The sequence below is a fragment of the Choristoneura fumiferana genome, chromosome 18 (genome assembly GCF_025370935.1).
Source record: "Choristoneura fumiferana chromosome 18, NRCan_CFum_1, whole genome shotgun sequence".
In the NCBI taxonomy this organism is placed as follows: Eukaryota; Metazoa; Arthropoda; class Insecta; order Lepidoptera; family Tortricidae; genus Choristoneura; species Choristoneura fumiferana.
In genome coordinates, this window is record NC_133489.1 from 8,404,435 (window position 1) to 8,425,224 (window position 20,790).

Genomic DNA, 20,790 nt, shown 5'->3' on the forward strand with positions numbered 1-20,790 from the left:
TGCTGCGTTCTATTCATGTTGTGATTTTAGAATTGAAACTAAAAATCGACTTTTGCTGAACGGAAAGCTCTCCACTAAGCAAGCAAGTCCTTTGTCTGTTCCTGCGAAGCTGTAACATTCATCTGGGATTAACAACTGCAAGCGTCGTAGCGCCGGCCTTACTTTAGAGCTGCTTAGGTTTTGACTCTCCTCCAGTTTCAGGTACAGTAGGTACTAATCAATTAAAACACTTCTCGGCGTTTACTTGATCCTACCTGTAAGCTAACTAGTTAAGAATTCAGGCTTTCATTATGCGGATTAGCGTAATTAGTAATTACAAGAACCGGGTTGTTTACAACAAAGCTGGTGAACTTTCTCCCTGTTTAATATTACGGAGGGACTATCAAAAGCTGAATTTTTAATAACGTTACCCTTTGAAGTTTCCTAATTGAATAGGTGGGAACAGAGCGTAGAGTTAGAGAGTTTGAGCCTCGAGGACATTTATTATGCACCATGTGGTCCATGTGTGATGCTTACACTTAACCAATTAATAGCCCTTTAAACATTATTAAATACTTAATGACAGTCGTAAAAGCGATGACGAGAATTAATTAATCGGATACCTAATCGGTGATAAATTATCAACAAACAAGGCTTATTACTGAAAATTTATGTTTTTATAGGATACCATACCACAGGCGGCAAAAACGGAACCTTTATAGGATCACTTTGTTGCCCGTCTGTCTGCCAAGACCCTTTTTCTCAAGAATGAAACACGTGGAGGTATCAAGCTTAAATTAATATCAAATACTCAGGTCTGATATAATCGCTTGGAGCAGTGAAAAAATCAAGCAGAGAAAAAGTCAACACAATCTAAACGTACAGTCATTAAAAAATCTGTACTAACTCAGATCAACATCTGAGGGTACTAATACCAATCTAGAATAACCAATAAGAAAACTCTGATAAACTTAATTTTCTATGTCTATCTATGTTAGTAATAGTAACCATCTAAAATGATTTTTAAAGATTATCTACAAATTTGTACGGAACCTTCGCGTGCGCGAGTGCCGCAAGTCCGAGTCGCACTTCGCCGGATCTTTGAAGCTCGTATCTATTGCGTTTGAAATATTTGGAACCAGACACTAACTAGCCCAACTCCTTGCGCTTGACTATGAATGAAGCTAAATGTGAATACATATTTTGATGTGTCGTCTTTAAAAAGCTTAGTCGATAAACGAATTAGACTATAACCCTCTATAAAATTACTCGATTTTTGCAGCACTGGCGTACTGTGATGAGATGAGTATTTGGTAATGGCAAGTGAAGACAAGGTAATTAAAAATTAATTAAATACGGTCTTTCGCAATACATTTCTTCTTTTCCAACCAGAAAATGGTCACATATCGCTGGTGAAGAGTGGAGACAAGGTAATCAATGACCCATAAACCAACACATTAGTACTTCACACTTTAAATATTTTTTCGTAGTAGGTTTCTTCTTGTCGACCTGATGAATCTACGGCGTCGTCGAACGGTCGCTCGCGAAGACTCCATACCGGTACGACCTCTGCACGGGCCTTCGACTAAGGGTCTCCCCACATCTATCGACGCGGAATCTACTTAAGCCGATCGAAAAACTTTTTGGGTCCACGCAATATGAACGAAAAAAAACATCTTCACGTCGATAAACGTCGTTTCGCGTCAGCCGAGCCGATTGACGTCTTTTTCGCTGTTATTGCGTGGACGTAGAGTTTTTTTATCGGCTAAAGCCGATTCCTCGTGTCGATAGGTTTGAGGAGACCCTAAGTATGCTACGTCTCTCACTTCGAGGTCTCCAGTCCACAAGAGAATAATAAGTAGCAGTTCCAACTTAGAGCAACGTGGGCTTCCTACGGAAGGAAGCCTGCGTTGCTCTGAGAGTTCCAAGGACTAGTGCGCTGCAAATTGCCGCAATTTGCAGATCGATAAGGCTTGTAACCCCATCTCCCATCTCATTTTAATTTTAAGTAACTAAAGTGCGAACAGCTATAAATCGTACCTACCAGACTATTTTTACAGAGGGGGCGTGACTCAAGGTCGCTTCGCGCCCATCGCCCACACTACTCCAAGTGTAATCAAACGCGTAATCACGAAATCGTACTGAAATATACCTACCTAACTAAGTCTACGAAACGTAGATACCTACCAAGAAATTGTCTTGAAGTTACGTTGGCTAACAGCTACGTGTCTTTATCCCATATGAGTTTTTGTTCTTGTTTCCTGGTTAGCGCCGGCTCTAGCCCTTGATCAAGTTAGGGTATGCGCGCACGAGCAACTTTTGTCTCCGCGACTATTTTGTCTCTCACGTCAAGTCTATCTGGAGTCGCGTCGCTACGTGTGCGCACTTACATACTAACCCATAGACTTGATGTGAGAGACAAAATAGTTGCGGAGACAAAAGTTGCTCGTGCGCGGATACCCTTACAGTTGCCTACACTTAGGGTTGCCATATGAAAAAATGAAAAGTCCTGACAATAATCCTGACATCACCCTAAAAGTCCGGACATTTCTTGTAACAGAGATTTGACGACACTCATTGTGACACGAAAATTATCGAAAAATATATGATTAATTTTCGTGCCACAATGGGAAAAAAATAATAGTACCTAATTCTAACTCGTACCTACTTGCATTAAGGTTTTCACCTTTTTGGTCTTCACTCGTCGGCTGTCTCAAAGGTTTTGTACACCCGCAGTGGGCATTGGTAAATCGCGAATTACCTATCTGTTATTTTGTCGCACTCGCTCTTGATATGGTTTCGAACAGAATTGGGTTAGTTAGTGTAACGTTATTTACAGAATAGAAAATAGTAAGAATTTTAGTATTGCAATTAATGAAATTTTCATGAATTTCCAAAAAAATAAAATTCATGTTCAGATAACACTGTAGTTTCCATACTGTTTAGTGGTGCTATACATTATACTGTTTCAGCGCTCAAACTGTACAATTTAAATATATACCTACTCCTTATACCAAAAATCGAAACACCACGCTATTTCATGATAGACATTCTAATATCCTCATTAATCATAAAATCGCGAGGTTTATTTTAGGTTTAATATTTTTTGCACTCGTCGGGAACCAGTTTCACGAAAATCATACAGCTACACATAGCGTTACGCGGCGCGACTAGTTCGAGGGAGACTGCGTGCTTGAATGCCGGGCGGTGCTCATAGCCCTAGTGAGTTAACCCACGCCGGCGTGGGGTGTTTTGATACCTACAGAATGACCTGACCCTACCCACACTGCACCGCTTCCGCGTCCTTCAAAAGACTGGAAAGACTGGCGCGTGCTGGCGCCTAAAGCGGACTGGAAAAGAAGAAACTGGCATATGGCGCCCATTGCCATCTGGCGCCTAGAGCGCTGCTCTGTCATGTGTCCTGTTCCTGGTAAAAAAAAAAAAGACCGACAGGATTCAATTTCCATCCTTAAAAATTTTAGTCGTATTTCAAGTAAATTTGTCTATTGCTTTCAAGCACGCACACGCTGCTCAGCTTAGGTACCTAATTCCGTGTCCGTCCATGCGTTTCGCAAGCGCACGGGCAATAGCTAAATGCACAGGACCTGTCTGTCTTGTGTGTCTTTGACGGCACTCGCCATTCTTAAGGACTGGCATGCTCATTTTCCATTACTATAACGTATAACTGCATGGATGTGCTTCCATTCATTTTTTGTAAATTCATTGGTAGAATAATTTTGCTGCAGCTCTGGTTCATAAATAATTTTATTCGCAAGGTTCGCACAACCTTTGCATGACTGCGCCCGTACCCAATCAATCTTATTTTATGCCAAAGATTAGCTAGTTAATAGGTTTGGTAAACGTCCCTGGAAGGTAAAGATATATTTTGCATAAAAGCATTTTCGATACCTACTTGTTCAATGTACAATGGCCTGGTGTGCATAAGTGGTATTGTCCATCGACTTTTGCTGGCCAATTGGCCAAAGTACGTACGTACTGACTAGGTAGGTGTTTGTCTCCGATAAGTATTTATATCATCAATGAACAATAATAGGTAAACAAGTAAACCGGACATTAATATTTATTTATAGGTACCTAGAAAGTAGCTACATCGATGTATTAATAACGTTTTTTAGAATAAAATTTTAAAATTAACAATCGTGGTGGTCAATCCTAAGAACCCGGCATGGCCCATGCCGCATGGGTAATAAAAAAATTATACACAATCGACCAAAAAAAATGTACCGTAGCTGGCGAGAACCACTTGGCAAAGGAAATAAGAATGATTATCGTAAACAATGCCTAAATCCGTAGCTAAAGCGTTTCCTGTTTTTTCGGCGACACAAGCCACAAACCCTTATCTACCTCGCCAGCGAAGCATCACAATTTTAAATCTTCTAAGTTTGGGCTCTTATTCAAATATAGAAACATAAATTTGAGTTTACCTCTTCTAATGCAGTGATTGTCTGTCGACATTGCGGCATACGCGACACGAATGTCGAAGTGGTTGGCGAATTGTAATCCTCTCGAGTTTCCTCGATAAATTCGCCAATGCCAATAAGACCCGGCATGGTGATCACTATCACAATTACACACTAAAAATCCCAAACTTCACATCCAGTTCCGCTTAACACTTCACTTAATGCATTAAGCAAACAATTACACGAAAAGTTTTAACCACCATTGTCGCCTTCAAAACACTGCTGCGCGCTGCGCTAATAAAAACAATATCGGATCTAATCCATGAATCTCGCATACGCCCATCTACCAAAAGCTGAATGAACTTACTGATCGAACGGAACGAATGAAAAATATGAAAAAATACCGAAAAGATTGACGAGACGAGAGTGAAGTATTGAATGGTAAACGAATGAATGAGACATAAATTGATTTCTTGGTGTTGCTAGTGTAATTTTTCAAACGAAGCCACTTGATGTGTCCGAAGCGTGTCAGCACAAATCAATCCCATTTCTAGTATGGCCAGAGGCCGTCTTGCCTAACGTTTCTGATGCTCGCGATTGCAATCAAATGACAGTTTTTGTATGCGAACTCTGTCATTTGATTGTGATCGTGAGCGTCAGAAACGTTATGCTACATTTACTTACATTTACACACTTGCCATACCAAGCAGACAAGCTTCGACCTTCGACAAGCTCTAGCAGGGCTACTATAAAACTCGAAACTCGTATCGTACCGCCCCTCTCGTTCTCGTATTAAATAGTATAAGTGTCAGAAGGACCGCACGACACGAACTTCGAGTTTCGTAGTAGCCAAACGGTTTGGTCTAATGATTATTTGCGTATTGCAACACCTGTAATGCGTTTAGTTTATAAATGAACAAAGTGTACTGTAAATGAATTGAACTAGTAATCAGTAATTTAACCCTCACCTCAGTTCTATTAACCCTCGTTTTTTTTTAATATCTACAATATCTTTAAATTTTTACTGTTGAATAACTTCTTATCATTTGTTTATTTAAGATATTATAGATATGACTTTCGCCACACTTTCGCATAAAAAATTATAAAGACTACCAAATTATTATATCACGTGACTCAGTGTTCGGTACAAAACTAAACGCTTACAATACAAGGATGACGGAACTGTCACGAGGTACGTATGAATGACCTGAGAATTTTTATTTATCTCTGAATTAAAATCAAAATCGACTTTTACCATGTCACGTTTATTTATTAGAATAGGTCAAAGGTGCAAGTAATGTCCTGTATGTAACTCATTTTCCCTTCTGACGCAATAATTGAGTCATTTATACCAATTGCCAGATTAACATTTTTTCTTTGATAAAGTTGAATATTTAAGCAATTCAATAGTACAATTTGGGGTCAAATACTAAAAAAACAATCTTGCTTGTGATATAATTAAGTGGCAGCTGGTATAAAAAATAGGTATAAGGTCAAAACAGTCAAAAGTTTTCATCGGAAAATATTTTTCATTTCAGAAATAGGCGAGGTTTGGGCGCGATTATTCGACCACAGACCGTTTTTGAATGGTGAAATAAAGTTTATGTTGAAAGAGTTTGAGGTGAGCACAAAGTTTTTCATACCTATCTCAATACAACTGCACATTTTTAATGTTGAACCAAAAACTAATTGAATTCTGATGTTTATTTTTTAGGAACGACGAGGGGATCGTGAAGTAGAGAACTTGTTTAGTATTCTTGAGAAACTTACAGAAATAAAAGATACTCAAGTAGATAAGATAAAGAAGGGTAGTGAAACAGCGCTTCCTGTCTTGAATGAGAAACTAGATCAAGCTCTACAGCTCTGTGAAGAGGTTGAGAAAAATTACCTTAAAGTACAGCAGGTGTGATATTTTTAATGTTTTTTTTACTGAATTATTATAAAATAGATTGTCAATTTTTTTTAACATAATACAGGCAAAACCGTCTACAACAACATTGAAGGGACAGCAATATTTGATCATTATTAGACAGTTTGCGACCAGTGTCATTTTTATATATAATTTTATTGGGATTTTTTTCTTATTACCTTGCTCACCCGTGACCTTATGATAGCTATGCTTATGCAAGAGTGTTCAATATATGTGTGTGGTATACTATCTTGCTTAAGTGTAGCTATCATAAGCAAGGGCGTCGCCAGCCAATGGCCCAGGGGGGGGGCAAGTTGATATGGAGAATGAGAAACTGCCGCTCCCTGCCCCCCCTTGGCAACGCCACTGATCATAAGTTTGCAGGTGAGCAAAGTAATTGTTTTAAACGGTTTTGACTAGAATAGTACTTTCACTACTTATTATCTTTATTATATACATTTTTTCAGGTCTGTGAACAAAAAAGAACTGAAAACCATGAAAAGAGACAAAAGGAATGGGATCAGTTTATTGATGATATGAACTTTAAATGCCAGCGGATTGATAACGCATTTGAAGAAAAAGAAGAAGAACTAAGAGACCTTTACGCTGACCTTAACCATAAACTCAACATAACCAAATAACCCTAACATGGATCAAAAAGGTTGTGTCATTGATCCATCCCTGAAACTTTATCCGTCTGAAAAATTAAAGAATTTCTTACAAACCTTGAAACAGGATTATGAAATTCCAGATAACATTTCAAAATTTTTGAAAGTTCAAACTAAGGTCATCAAGGATAAACTTAAGCTAAAAAATGACAATGCAGTACATCAATTAAATGAAACAGAGGTTTCTAATCTGCATAAAATTAAAGCTGCAGTTGAGAAGTTGGAACCTAAACAGCCTGAAGCAGTAGTGGAAAAAGCTGCAGATAGTGAAATTGAGGAGATTGATGATTTACTTAAAGATGCACTTGATGAAGATGACAGTGAAAAAACTAATGAGGAATTAAAGCCTGAAACAACTGAAGCAAAGGAAGACACTAGTGCTGAAGAAGTCACCAAAGAGAAAAGAGAAGATCCTTACCTTTTGACCTCGGATTTAGATTGGCTGTATGTTTATCTCAACAATATCAGAACAACTGAAAAAGACACACCTTATTTGCATGAGTTGATGGAAGGGATAGAAATTGTAATGCCAGAGAACAGTGTGATCAAAAGGAATCCAGTTTTAGAAGCAAGATGTGTTAAACTTAGGTCACAACAAGAGGCAAGGGATTACAGGAAAATGACAAAAGGTGTTGATAATGTAAGAATTAGGTTTCCAGATGACAGCATCGCTTTTCAATGTAAGTAAAGATTACTTAAGCTCTTAAGAGATGTGATTTATATTTATAACTAAAAAAAAAAATATGCCGCTTTTGTAAACATGCATACAGATCTACTGAAAAAGTTGAAACTAGTTGTTCTTGTATTATAAATATGAGTTGAACTGTTTAATTATTTAGTTTTGTTGCTAAAAAAAAATCATTAAAAACATATATAATTTATATTGATGAGCCTGCATTATCAAATTAGAAAATGAGTTCTCGTTAATTATTTTAATTTTTTTTTGTCTCATTGATTAATACTATTCTGTACAAAGTTTTATTTCTGTATAAAGTGAATTATGCAGTCGGTTTGACAGATTTTAAATTCTAAATTGATCTAAATTACAATATTGTTTTAATTTTTTGATTATAGAGATGAGTCATCAGTCATCTCTATTATTTCATAATCAAGCAAAATACTGAATCTATTCTAGAATATCATTATGACTAAAAACAATGGAGGAAATAATAATGACTCATATGGGCCTATGAATCAATCAGTTAGGATGTTGTAATAACTTGTATTTTTTTTCAGTGAAGCAAATGAACCGACAGCTGATAGCCATTGGCCAGTTCATAATTTCAATATTTGCTGGATTCCTGTTTGGGTTCCGAGGAGTGGAATGGATGGTGGGGAATTTAGACTTTGGTTTCCGACTACTTCTTGGCGTGATGTGTGCCCTGGTCATCGCACTTGCCGAAATTTACTTCCTGGCCAAGAAACTTAATGAAGAATTAAGCGTTCCTGAAACTGTACAATTAGGAGGGCCACCCAAATTTGTTGATGATAAAACATATGACTATGACAAAAAGAAAATTAAAGTAGGTGGCAAAGAACATCAGGATTAAACTTAAGATACAAGTACATTTTGTAATAATTTCTGTATATTTACTTAGTAGACAATTATGAATAAAGATTTCAAACATTAATTCTGGTCATTTATTAATTCCTTACGGTCGCCAACGTGTCACCAACTGAGCATAAAATTCCGAACTGTTTACGGGGGTGCTCAATCAAACTACCAGTGGCGTAGCTAGGTAACCAAAGGCCCTGGGGCAAAAAATAAACTAGGGCTGCTAGGGCCCCAACAAAATCATCGTTTGTTCCGTATTCGTCGTGTTCCGAATTTGACTTACTCCAGATTTGTTATTTATAATTTGTAAGTCAAGAGTCCGAGGGGCCTCCTGAGCTTGGGGGCCCCGGGACACTGCCCTGTCTAGCCCTCCGGTAGCATCGCCGCTGCAAACTACCCAACGGGACCCAACCATCTGGTGAATACATGGATACTTCGAGGAATGTTTTGTTCCGTCCCGCTCAGGCTGATAGTATTTAACAGCAGAGTGAAAGGGACGGTAAGATGCGAATATCAGAATAGACTTTCCCGTATTATTATATTACTTACTCTATGGAATAGAATAGACCCTCTGTCCTGTACCACAGCAGACTGTAACAGTAAAAATAAGAGAACAATTTTTTCTGTTCGATCATCTTTATCTGCACTAAATTCACGATTTAAAAAAAATACAAATAATTTTTAATCTCAATAAGTCGGATTCCAGGGCATGAGTTATTCCCCTTTCGCTTCATTTTACTCATTTAACATTCAATAATTTATATTAAGCAAGTGACAGAGAAGCATTTATAACTGATAAGTGAACATATTTTGACTATTGTACAATAGAACTGTTAACACTAGCTCCTGAAATAAACATTTTGTCTTCGTACTTTGTAGGAATTAATCTAAACTTTTAACATGTTTCAAAACAAATCAATCTGTTGTCGTGTAAAGGAACGGTAAAATAGCCTAAACACTTATGTATGTAAACGTAAACATGACTTTTTGTTTTGTCAATTTTGACATTTCGGTTGCACAACTATTGATTATGTCGCGTCTTGCCTTCTCCAACGTTCGATGCGGTATGTATTTGATGAATCATAATATTTTCAACGTATATTTAAGCTCGGACGCCGCGCAATAACAACATTCTCTTTCGAGTCTTACTGCGAGGTTGACGTTATCCGTTTGATTTAACTTTTATAAACAGACTTTGTCAAAGTAAATATACATTAATTCTTTAAAAATACTTGTTTTGTGAGTTTCCTTTGTAGTTCAATTGCTCTTTTGACTATCTTTGGTGAACTTTTGCTCTGTGTGTTTAGACTAAACTAAAGGTAAGGCTTTTGTGTTCAAGTTAACTAGGTATATCAACATATCAAAATGGCGACTAGCGATATTTATTTATTTCGTTTGTATTTACTGGATATATTTTAATTTAATTACTTACAATAGTAAGTGAGTGGTACTTAACATTAAAGTGCTTTACAAAACTAAACTTTAAAGACCCTTTGTTTATCTAACTTAATTTAAAATTTCATCATCTGGAATTGAAGACAATGAACTCCATACAAAAAAAATGTTATCTTGTCAAACAGGAAAGTATATGTAAGATGGACCTCAAACAATATACATAGTGAAGACATTGCTCTATAAAAACCAATTTGAAATAGTGTTTTTTTTTTAAACAGCTATGGAAGACTTAGTTCCCTTCAAGGTGTTCTGCTTCTGGCAGCCTGAAGGCAAGCCAGAGGTCCGCAGGTTCGGGATTGAGAAGAGTGTGGTGACAAGCTACCACTACCTGAATGCTAAGCTGCAAGATGTTTTTCCCGGACTTAAGGGAAAGGCCTACACTGTCCAGTGGAAAGGTTAATATTTAGTGATCTTCAAATTTGTTTCAGTCCCTTTACATGCAGCATTTGAGTATCAACTCTGCATTTGCATTGGCTATGGCCACTGGTTTCAGTAACCAATTGAATGTTAAATGAAATGAAGAATAATGTGTCTTATGGTAGTATTATAATTTTCTGTTACTAATTTTGTCTGGGTGAAATTTTTTATAAAGCCCATGACTATGTCTGCTGAGAAATTGTTTATTGCTATCTAATTTTCCTGGATAAAAACTATCCTATATCCTTCCCAGTCTCAAATTATTTCAGTTCGCGGTTCAATGGCTTAAATTTTTATTATTATTAGTTCAACTTTTACTGATCTAGTCTAGTGCATTAGACCATGACAAGAGTAAGAGCTTTGCAATTTTCAAAATTATTTTAGGTTTTAAAGTGAACTTTTCTTGTCACTTATTTATTACCTATTCTTTTGCACTACAAAATACATGAATATCGTGAAGGATAAAATATAATGGAGCTTTTTCCAGTAAATAAAACTAAAAAAATGTGTATCCAGTATGTGAGGGGGGATAAGTTTGACAATCCCCTTTGGCACAATAATTGCAGATCCAACTGTTAATAGAGTCATGTCTTGATATATTTGAATGATGGGAAAAATATTTTAGGTACAATAAAATGCAACTGAAACCAGCTGTCTTTATTGTTCTCAAAGTATATTATTAAGCGTTGACAACTATTCAAAATGAACTGCTAGCATTAGGTTTTAATATAATTTCTTCTTTTCCTTTCCATTTAGATGAGGATGGTGATGATGTTACCATTTCATCAGATGATGAAATGATGATTGCCCTAGCGGCCATGCGCGCTGACGTGTACAAGCTCTATGTAAGCCCTAAGCCCAAGTCTGATGATGAAAAGGATAACATTGAGGTCATGCTCACTGGTTTCCCTGAAGTTTCATGTGGTAAGTTTCTCTTTGTGGCTCCTTATTAGTGTTACACTTTTTAACATTACATTGCAAAAGTTGTTATGTACTTATGGCTGTTTAGGTATTTTATTGGATGGCAGAATTTAGACATACACTGTAAACTATCTAATTTAATTGAGATAAAACTGTTAGAGAATTTACAACATTACATCTTTCATACAAAGATAGAAGTGTTAAAAAAAATAAAATGTTTCTTAATGGATAAATCTACTGGTTCAATTGAATAAAGTGTTTTTGAATCATTAAGATTTTCTTGACTGGACTAACAAAATTTAAAGTAAATGGGATAAAAAAAGGACTTTCCCGTCAAAAACCAGAGTTAGGTTAAAACCAAACAATCTAGCAACCCATGTTTATTTTATTACATAGTTGTTTGAGGTAGCAAATTGTGTAGTTTGAAAAAAATTATAAGGCAAATATTTATAGCTACTGAGTTGGTTGTAAACAATAAACAATATGTTGGAATTCTGTTTCTCCAACAAAAAATACTAGATGATGAAGCAAATTTGATCAGCAGAATTTGTAGCTATTTACGTCAGTTTATAAATTATTATGGTAATTTATTCTCTAATCCAGCAAACCACTTAAAAGCAGTCAAACAGCTTTGAGATATGAACAAAATAGTCTTAGAACTTGTGAAATAAATAGGTATTATAAGCATCATAACAATAAACATTACTACTCAGTATAATTAACAAGTCAGAACTCAAGGGCTGCTGCACACATTATAATTGTCTTGAATTGTAATTACAAATAATTATATTTATTTTTCCACCTAATAAGCTAGAGCAATGACTTCTATTGCCCTTGAGCCAGTAAAAGTTTGCATCATAAGAGTTAATTATTCGATCGCAATAAAGCATAGTTAGTTACCTTACCTAAACTATACCTATATATTTATGCATACATACAAGTCGTCCGCTATATCTGGCGCCTTTCGAAATTGTATGTATATACTTGTGTTTTCTGTACTGCTTACTCTGTTGGTGTGCAATAAAGAGTTATTGTATTGTATTGTATTTTATACAAATATTCTTTAATATACATGAGATTCTTATCCTTACTTGTTTAACTGATTTTGGGAGTGTACTACAACATTTAAAGGTTTTTAGTTTACCTAGTTACATTCGTAAAATAACAATTAAATCATTAAATTTAACTGTTGATTATGCAACATAAGCACTACTGAATAAGATCCCATCAATCAACACTTGACAAAGATTTGAGGAAAAAGTCAAGTTAATAATTTTTCATTAAATCTATTATCAGGGCAAGTAGGTACGCTAAATGCGGCTACGTTAACCTAATTTAATGCACATAAAAGTACAAAGTGTCATAATATCGGAAAAAAGATTGTGCAAAAAATAAACCTGACCCGTATTTGCATCCTCTGTACTACAAGTACTTCTCCATATCTTCTACATAGCTTTCTACTAATTTTTGTTGTTATGATCAGGCCCGAGTGCCGAGCACTTCGGGGTGACTTGCGACGGTTGCGACGGCATGGTGGTAGGTTACCGCTACAAGTGCACCTCCTGTGATGACTATGACCTGTGCGCCCGCTGCGAGGCCAGCGGCGTCCATCCCGACCACTGCATGGTGCGCGTGCCTGCTCCTTCCATGCCGGTAAGATTGTACTTCTATTTGTAGATTACATTCCATTATTTAGGTCAAGCATTATTCTTCTCTATGTCTATGAGGGAAGCCTATGTCCAACAGTGGACATCCTGCGGCTGATATGATGATGGTTATTCTTCTCTGAAATATTTTAAAGTGAAATTTAACATGTTAGATGGGATTCAAAGCTTTATTGGCATTATAGAAAACTTGCTTCGCTTTGATTCATAAGTAAAGTCTGCTAATTAGGCCCATACCAGCTAACCTAAAGACAAATTGATGTGTTAAAGTGAGATGAAAATATATGGTGCTAATTCTTACTTATAATTACGACTCAGGTTGGCCATTATTGTTCCAATCCAACACATGTAAAGGAGTGTAATGTTTACAGGAAAAGTTTAATTCTTAGTTTGTTGTAGATAGGGCTTATGGGCTTTATAAATTGGACCCTTGGACTTTATACTTCTTTATACTTGTTTATTACAGCTTTAAAATCATGTTAATTTAGTTAGGTTGTCCACAAGCATAATTTTAAGTCTTCCCCGCAGCGCGCATTGATCCGAGCGGCCATCAAGCGCTCGCGCCACTTCTTGAAGTCCGTCGCCATCGCCCCCGAAGAAGAGGGTTGCCACAAGCGCCACCGCCGCGACCGCAGCGCAGAGAAGAAGCGCGACCACCACCGCGACCACCACCGCGACCACCGTGAGCGCCGCCCCCGCACCAGCTGGCTCGAGACATTCGCTACCTACATGAACGAATTCGCCAATCTCGCCGGCGATGTCAACAGCGATGCCCTGAACGACCCAAAAGACATCAAAACTGACACCACTCAAAAACAAAAGAAGACTGCCCCAGAAACTTCTCAAGCCACTCCTACCAACACCCCTGGCCCTGGCTGCCCTTTCCAACCGAATGTTCAAAACATTCAGAAGATTCTCGAAGCTTACATGACTCAGTTAAATTTGAATGTCAACGCACCCAATGGCGATGACGATGAGATGGGACAAGGAGACAGGAAGAGCCCTGAAGCTGAAAAAGTGAATGTTGTTGATAAAGTGCCCATCAAGACCGAGCCAGAAGCATCCACTAGTAATGCAGAGAAGGGGGAGCCATCCCTGGACAAAGCTGATGACTGGATGATGGTCAACCAGGACAAAGGTATGATCAAAATCCAAAACTATAATTCTTTTTACTACAAGTGACTGCCCAACAAACTTTGAACAATATTTTTTTAGTTGCTTGAGAATTTAACTTGGTCCATTGAATAATTTGTACCTACTATGTGTCACTGAGCCAATTAACAATAAGATATTTCTGTCTAGAATTGATGGAAGCTTATGTGAACGCAAAGCCAACTGCCCCAGAGGAGCAGAATCCGATCGGTTTCAACTTGCCACAAGAATTCCAGCAACGCGTCAACATTTCTGGAGGAAACCTGTATCCGCCTCTAAATATGGCTACTGCAGGTAAATAGTTCGTACTATCAATGTTGAAATCATTTTCATTCTTGCCTTTTCTCTCCTTACTAGTTATTTATCTTTGGCTCATTTGTCAATTAAGCTATCTAAGTGAATGATGCTAGCATAAAATGTGAAGATTACGCACGTGAATTTATTTGAGCAACAATCGACTTGTCCCAACCTTGTGCTAGTTAACCTAAGGACAATGATGTTTTGAATATGTTGAGTGATTAAGGTCTGCTTTTGTTTCCGTTCGCCATAGAAATAACAAACTAGACCTCAATGTCTTATAATAGAATTCACTAGTTTTGAACCAGGGTGTAAACTAAAGGAAAAAAAGACTAATGACGTCAGACATAGTGAGTAAAAAGCCAACGGAAAAGTCGCGCTGTATTTGTTTTTACAGTAAATTACATTTTACTGCTATTTTCAAGGGTTGAAGTGCGAAGTTACTGTCTTTATTTGGTTGTCAGTCGTTTCTGCTGTATTTCATTTGTGGCGTATATCCCATCATTGACTTTGATTCTAATATCTAGTGTTGAATACTAAAGAAGCTGAGCCGCTCAAGCCTCAGTCTGCCCCTGCGCCGGCCCAAGTTTCGGCCTCGGCCTCGGCTTCGGCTCCGACTCCGGCTCCGACCCCGGCTCCAACTCCGGCTCAGCCAAAGCCGGCTCAGGCTCCAAAACAGCCTCCGCCGCAATCCCAACCGCCGCGTCACCGCCACCCTAGTATGTATAAAGATATCTCTATGACATTATGAATTACAATCTATGTTAGGTATACTGAGATATCACGAGCTTAGGATACCTAGGAAAGCGGCCAGGGCACGTCGCTCACGTATTGCGTGATTATTTGATAAGCAGATATAAGAAATCTGTCCTCCCCCTTAGAACACGAGAAATCGTAGGAAAACGGTGATTAGTAATTAAGGAAATAAAAAAAAATATGAAAATTTAATATGTTCAAAACCATTTGTCGCCCTAGGTTCTTTTGTCTTACAAAAATTTCCATGATTCATAACTGAAAGTTAGCACTCACATAGAGGTCATGGGGGCAAAGTAAATATATACACGATTTTAATAAGAGATGTTATTTAAATAAAATGTCATCTGAATTTGAATAGTAGGTATTTTTTGTCACCAAAGCATTAAAGTGTATGTACATTATTCGTGAGTCACAATACCATAAACTGTCTGATTCACTGATAATCTGCAGAGCAATAACAAACGAATGGGGACATGTTTGACAAATTTATTCGATTAGATATGATATGACTGTAATTTAACATTGTTTTGTGCTACTTTCAAAACTACACTTTTTTTCTTGCTATTTAGACGAAAATTACGTGACTTTGTTGAGTTTTCGATATTACTGTCTAAAGAGCGTAAAGCTAAACCTCTTTATTAGTGACTGTGATATATGGCCAGGAATTAGAAAACGGAATAAAAGTTTATGAACCACACATAATCCTTGATTAATAAAAAATTAAGATAATAGTTTTCTTATGAAAAACAAGTTATAGGAAATAGTGCTCTAGTTATACTCTATTGTCACGTGTGCCATTTAGACGTTATTAAAATTCAGTTAATTCAGTACAAATTAGTAATGAAAAAATAAAACGATAGCTAAGCTTATGCAAAATAGTTCATATTTCTTATGACACTAACTAAACTCAAGTTCATCTTCAGAGTGACACAACCGTACCATGTGTTAGACTAACTAACTTGTCACTGTAACAAGTACCCACATACTTTTATGTGTACCCACATACGTTATGACGTTATTAAAATTCAGTTAATTTACTGTCAAGCATATTAACTACATTGCATTAGATAAGCCTAGAAAGATGAAACTAATTTACCTGCTCATTAATAATAGTACTTGCAGCCATTAGACGGATGTACTTCATACGAATTGCGTCCGATAAATTAGTCAATGTTGTACCATTAGCTCATAATATTATCAATTTAATCAAAAATATAAATTTATTTTGATGTCACTTTCTATTCCACAGCTCCCCATATCGACGGAGCAATCCAGCAGATGCTCTCAATGGGTTTCACCAATGAAGGTGGCTGGCTGACTCAGCTTTTGGAAAGCAAGAACGGGAATATCGCTGCTGTTCTCGACCTCCTTACTCCGGTCAACCCTAAGCAGAAGTAAAGTCGATATAAGACGGATGATGGTCAGTTACTACAACGCCATCTAACGGGCAGTAGCTGAACTGTGCTTGTGTACTTTGTGGATTTCATTGCACGGTTACTGTGTATCTCTAATCGTTCATATACGAATTATATGACTGTATCGATATTTTACTTTGATGTCTAATCGTAAAGTTAGCACATAATTATTCTTGCTAACACTGTTCATAAATGAAGTGCTTTCTTTACTAACTTGAATATGACTATTGATTATGCACCTGTATTATTTTCAACTTATTATTATAAAATGACATTTTTAGATATCTTTTTTGTTAATTTAATAAATGTGGTCTACAAGATAATTGCATCAGTAGTCAATTAACTTCTAAAAGTTGACAATACATACACCTGGCTACTCAAATTCCTATCAACTTTGCATTTACTCTACATCAAATAAACTGCAGTTTTTCAACCACAAACAAGGCTAAAGTAACCAGGTAGAATTGAGTAATGTGATATCAATAAATTCCGATGCGGAGTTAAACAGGAATGGCCTATAAAACCTTAAATAGAAGGATTGTGATACATAAAGTGATGACAAAATACGACTAATAATTTTTAGTCTTCAAATAATTATTGTTAGATATAGTACATGGATGATGTATCTAATATTTTAATCAATAAAGGCATATTATGGGAAAACTTGGTGTTATTAATAACGTATTTGATTTTATATAAGTTTTATTTGATAAATCCATAAGATTGCTTCTTCGGGCCAAAGTTTTCTTTTCTCTCTCGTAATAAGGCGTGGCCCAAGGCTTTATCCAGAGATTTAGCAGCGATTCTGAAAATAATATAAACATCTGATATTTCGAGTCGTCATGATGATGATGATGATAATCTGAGTGATTTATGAAAGACTAGCTGTTGCCCACGACTCCGCGTAGAATTCGTTTATCGCTATCTCGGTGAAAACTATGCAATCCAAACAATCTTTACGTCCTTTCCCGGGATTCAAACTCTGTTAACCGAATTTTATCTAAATCGGTCAGCGGTTTAGAAGTGAAAAGGTAACAAAAAAAAACAAACAACAAACTTTCGCATTTATAATATTAGTGGCATCATCTGCAACTTGAGAATTTTTGTATTTCTGTATCAATGTACAAGAAGTTATGTAATCTACCAACGTCAAATTACTTAACTTCTTGAACACCACCCAATAGGACTTACATTCCCTGTTTGATAGCATCCTTCAAAGTAGGTTGCGCCACGCTTCCCGGCCCATTTATTGCGATTGTGCTGCACTTGCCACCCTCGGGCACTGCATCCAGCGCCTCTGTGGAGTAATGGCGAGGGTTGCCAGTCACCCCGACGATCAGGGATACGGCACTGCAACTCTCTTCCTCTGCCGATGGGTCAACCACGCATTTCTCGCCGATTTTGCATAATGTCACCTGGAGATTTTGTATGGTCAATTTTATAATGTGGGTTTACTTTACACCAAGCTAGCATGAAAACATATGACGGAGCGAGCGTGAAGTGTATCTGCTTCAGCTTGAGCAAAAATGCTATACGGATGTCCGGTTGTTCTCTACAGGTCACACTTTTCAACGAAATTTTGTGATTTGATTTGATAATTATGCGATTTTTTTGTCGATTCTGTTTTGAAAATTTGACACTGGGCCCGCATGAGAACTACGGCCCAAGCTTTCTCACTCTGAGAGGAGGCCGGTGCATGGGACATATATAGGTGGCATGATTTATTTTCATGATGACGATGACTACTATGTTGCTCTTCTCAGTTCAGCAATGTTCTTACCAAAAGGGGAGCAGATCCTACATCCAACAGTTTGCTATCATATGGATCATCAGATAGCTGCAAGTCTACATTCCCTCCGTCCATCAAAACGGCTTTCACCAGTGGTATCCTTGTATTGAATAGCGCACCTTTAACTGCTAAAGAAACGGCGTCACACAAGTTACCACCACTTTCTAAAATCTGAAACAAAATATTTTACCATGAGATGATTAAAAATTGGGAGATGACGTTACTACAGGAGGTCTCTTATCATGTCAGCCGAATGTCGTCCACTGTTGGACATAGGCCTCCCCCAAGGCTCTCCACTCAGATCGGTCTTGTGCTTTCCGAATCCACCGCAATCCCGCGATCTTAACCAGGTCGTCGCTCCATCTTGTTGGAGGCCTACCGACAGCTCGTCTCCCGGTCCGCGGACGCCACTCGAGTACCTTCAGACCCCATCGGCCATCAGTCCTGCGAGCAATGTGCCCCGCCCACTGCCACTTCAGTTTCGCAACTCTTAGGGCTATGTCGGTAACCTTAGTTCTACTGCGGATATCACCATTTCTGATTCTATCCCGCAGAGAAACCCCGAGCCTAGTCCTCTCTATAGCCTGAGTGACTTTGAGCTACCTCATGAGGCCCATCGTTAGCGCCCACGTCTCAGATCCGTAAGTCATCACTAGCAACACTGGTCAAAGAAGTTGAACCTACCTAGCTGGGCCATAATCGTCAACAACTTCGAGCGTAGAGCCTCCGACTATTAATGGAGTTGGCATAACATGGACATTAAGACATGACTTTCGCCTTGTCCATGTACATTGTTAGGCGGAAACTCTGCTGAGGTCGGTGAGCATAGCACAGTAGTCTCTCGTTAGGATACATTTTAATAAATACCTACCAGAATATCAATGTAGAGTTTCCAACATTGTTTTCCTTCTAAAATGGAAAGTTGTTTGAGATCAAATGCTTGGGAGGAATGATAAGCTCGTTGCATCAGGTTTGCTATGCTATTAGCAAGTTGTTCTCCTCCACGACCCTCAAATTCTGGAGTGGCATTGGCAGAACTGAAAATAAAAAGGAAATTCTCATTAGCACCACTTTTACAAGCTTTTTTTATTTAACGCCATCTATTGCAGCGAAGTTAAATTATTTGTTGTCATTTATTGACAATAGATGTCAGAGTAGTAACTTTGATAACAGACCCATCTGGTGAGGAGTAGCAAAACTAAAATACGTATGTAACATGAATGAACACGAAAACCTAGATAGTGAACTACCCCTAGATAGTGAATCTACTCGTAATAGATGTCAGAGTAGTAACCTTGCTAACAGACCCATCTAGTGAGAAGTAGCAAAGCTATGGAAATCGCATGTAACATAAACATCCTAAATAGTTAAGCTACTCGGCAATAGATGTCAGAATGCAAGATGTCAGTAAGCATACACATGAAGTTTTTTTTATATTGAACATAAAGCAAATTGTCGGGAGACAAGAAAGCCACTAATTACCACTTCAAGTCAAGAGGGATAATCAAAGTTATCCATAGCATTGTCAGGTTAATATTCCACATATGTTTTTTGGAGTTAGCAACTTTTGCTTGTCACCTGGCGAAATGTAATATGAAACAAAACATAAACAAAAGAACTGTTAAAGCAGTTTGCTTTATTTTCATTATTTAGCATATTAGATGATCAAATCACTATTATCATCATATTAGCCATAAAATGTCCACTTTTGGTCATGGGCCTTCCTACTCCATAGACCTCCAGTTACTTTGGCTGGAGATTGATTGATTAAAATATGAATGAAATACTCTCTATAAGTACAGTTGAAGAACAGAACTTAATCACATGCCAGGTAAGAACCTTTTCACAATCAATTTCACGGTGGTCTCTTTGGAAAATGGAATAGAATTATGGAATGTCAACATGACATCTTCAGTGAAAAGGTTCCACCCTAGTATGTCATTCAATTTATTTGATTAGTTCCTGATTCGCCGGATTCTAGTTTTTTGGATTCTTGCTTGTTTTGTAGTTGCACAATAGGATATAACTTCAATTGCCTAGAAATAGGTTAGATTCATATTTTAAAGGAAACAGGATAATTTTCCAGGTAAAATACCACCTTTGTCCTCAATAATAATTTTTAAAGCCAGACATTTTTATAGTTTTCTTTAACTGAAAAATTCAGACGAAACAAGAATCCGGCGAATGGGGAACTAATTGTTTATTCATCTGTTATGGTTAAGAAAACTGAATCAGGTATGGACCATTTTATAACTAATTTCACTTTTGATTTATTTGGCAAATGTATAGGATGTCAATGGTGAACCTTGTACTACTAATGATATGGATTACTAGAAGTAGCACACAATGCTCCAGCATGGTATGTGATTAAGTTTGATTAACTGTACATGAG

General features: G+C 37.4%; 5 protein-coding genes across 10 annotated transcripts in view; 3 read left to right on the forward strand and 2 right to left on the reverse strand.

Moving 5' to 3' along the window:
• Positions 1–4,832, reverse strand: part of Asap (ArfGAP domain of ASAP) — a 42,048-nt gene extending 37,216 nt beyond the window's left edge. Inside the window, exon 1 of one of the 2 annotated variants that reach the window (XM_074101379.1) lies at positions 4,425–4,832. In XM_074101379.1, the coding sequence (XP_073957480.1) occupies positions 4,425–4,550 (126 nt within the window). In that variant the 5' untranslated portion in view covers positions 4,551–4,832. The remainder of the gene's footprint in view (positions 1–4,424) is intronic. The other variant, XM_074101380.1, reaches the window with a different exon arrangement.
• Positions 4,833–5,503: 671 nt separating this feature from the next.
• On the forward strand, positions 5,504–7,054 carry LOC141437870 (biogenesis of lysosome-related organelles complex 1 subunit 5-like). Of its 2 annotated transcripts, none has more exons than XM_074101425.1 (4): positions 5,504–5,592; positions 5,939–6,021; positions 6,115–6,303; positions 6,777–7,054. In XM_074101425.1, the coding sequence occupies exons 1-4, from the start codon at positions 5,574–5,576 to the stop codon at positions 6,948–6,950; spliced, it is 465 nt and encodes a 154-aa protein (XP_073957526.1). In that variant the 5' UTR covers positions 5,504–5,573; the 3' UTR covers positions 6,951–7,054. The 2 variants fall into 2 exon arrangements, with proteins under 2 accessions (XP_073957526.1, XP_073957527.1); XM_074101426.1 differs by lacking the exon at positions 5,504–5,592 and adding an exon at positions 5,606–5,704.
• On the forward strand, positions 6,958–8,608 carry LOC141437856 (uncharacterized). The gene is made up of 2 exons (XM_074101405.1): positions 6,958–7,657; positions 8,214–8,608. The coding sequence occupies exons 1-2, from the start codon at positions 6,958–6,960 to the stop codon at positions 8,525–8,527; spliced, it is 1,014 nt and encodes a 337-aa protein (XP_073957506.1). The 3' UTR covers positions 8,528–8,608.
• Positions 8,609–9,487: 879 nt separating this feature from the next.
• On the forward strand, positions 9,488–17,272 carry LOC141437854 (sequestosome-1-like). Of its 4 annotated transcripts, none has more exons than XM_074101398.1 (8): positions 9,488–9,596; positions 10,206–10,382; positions 11,161–11,328; positions 12,809–12,978; positions 13,518–14,127; positions 14,292–14,435; positions 14,966–15,157; positions 16,444–17,272. In XM_074101398.1, exons 1-8 carry the CDS (start codon positions 9,494–9,496, stop codon positions 16,590–16,592), a joined length of 1,713 nt encoding a protein of 570 aa, XP_073957499.1. In that variant the 5' UTR covers positions 9,488–9,493; the 3' UTR covers positions 16,593–17,272. The 4 variants fall into 4 exon arrangements, with proteins under 4 accessions (XP_073957499.1, XP_073957500.1, XP_073957503.1 ...); XM_074101399.1 differs by having other exon boundaries at positions 14,981–15,157; XM_074101400.1 differs by lacking the exon at positions 9,488–9,596 and adding an exon at positions 9,657–9,851.
• A 21-nt stretch (positions 17,273–17,293) lies between these two features.
• On the reverse strand, positions 17,294–19,442 carry LOC141437868 (exosome complex component RRP42-like). Its single transcript, XM_074101422.1, has 4 exons — positions 19,270–19,442; positions 18,390–18,569; positions 17,801–18,024; positions 17,294–17,414 (listed from the first exon to the last, which is right to left on the reverse strand). Exons 1-4 carry the CDS (start codon positions 19,363–19,365, stop codon positions 17,312–17,314), a joined length of 603 nt encoding a protein of 200 aa, XP_073957523.1. The 5' UTR covers positions 19,366–19,442; the 3' UTR covers positions 17,294–17,311.
• Positions 19,443–20,790: the final 1,348 nt, after the last annotated feature.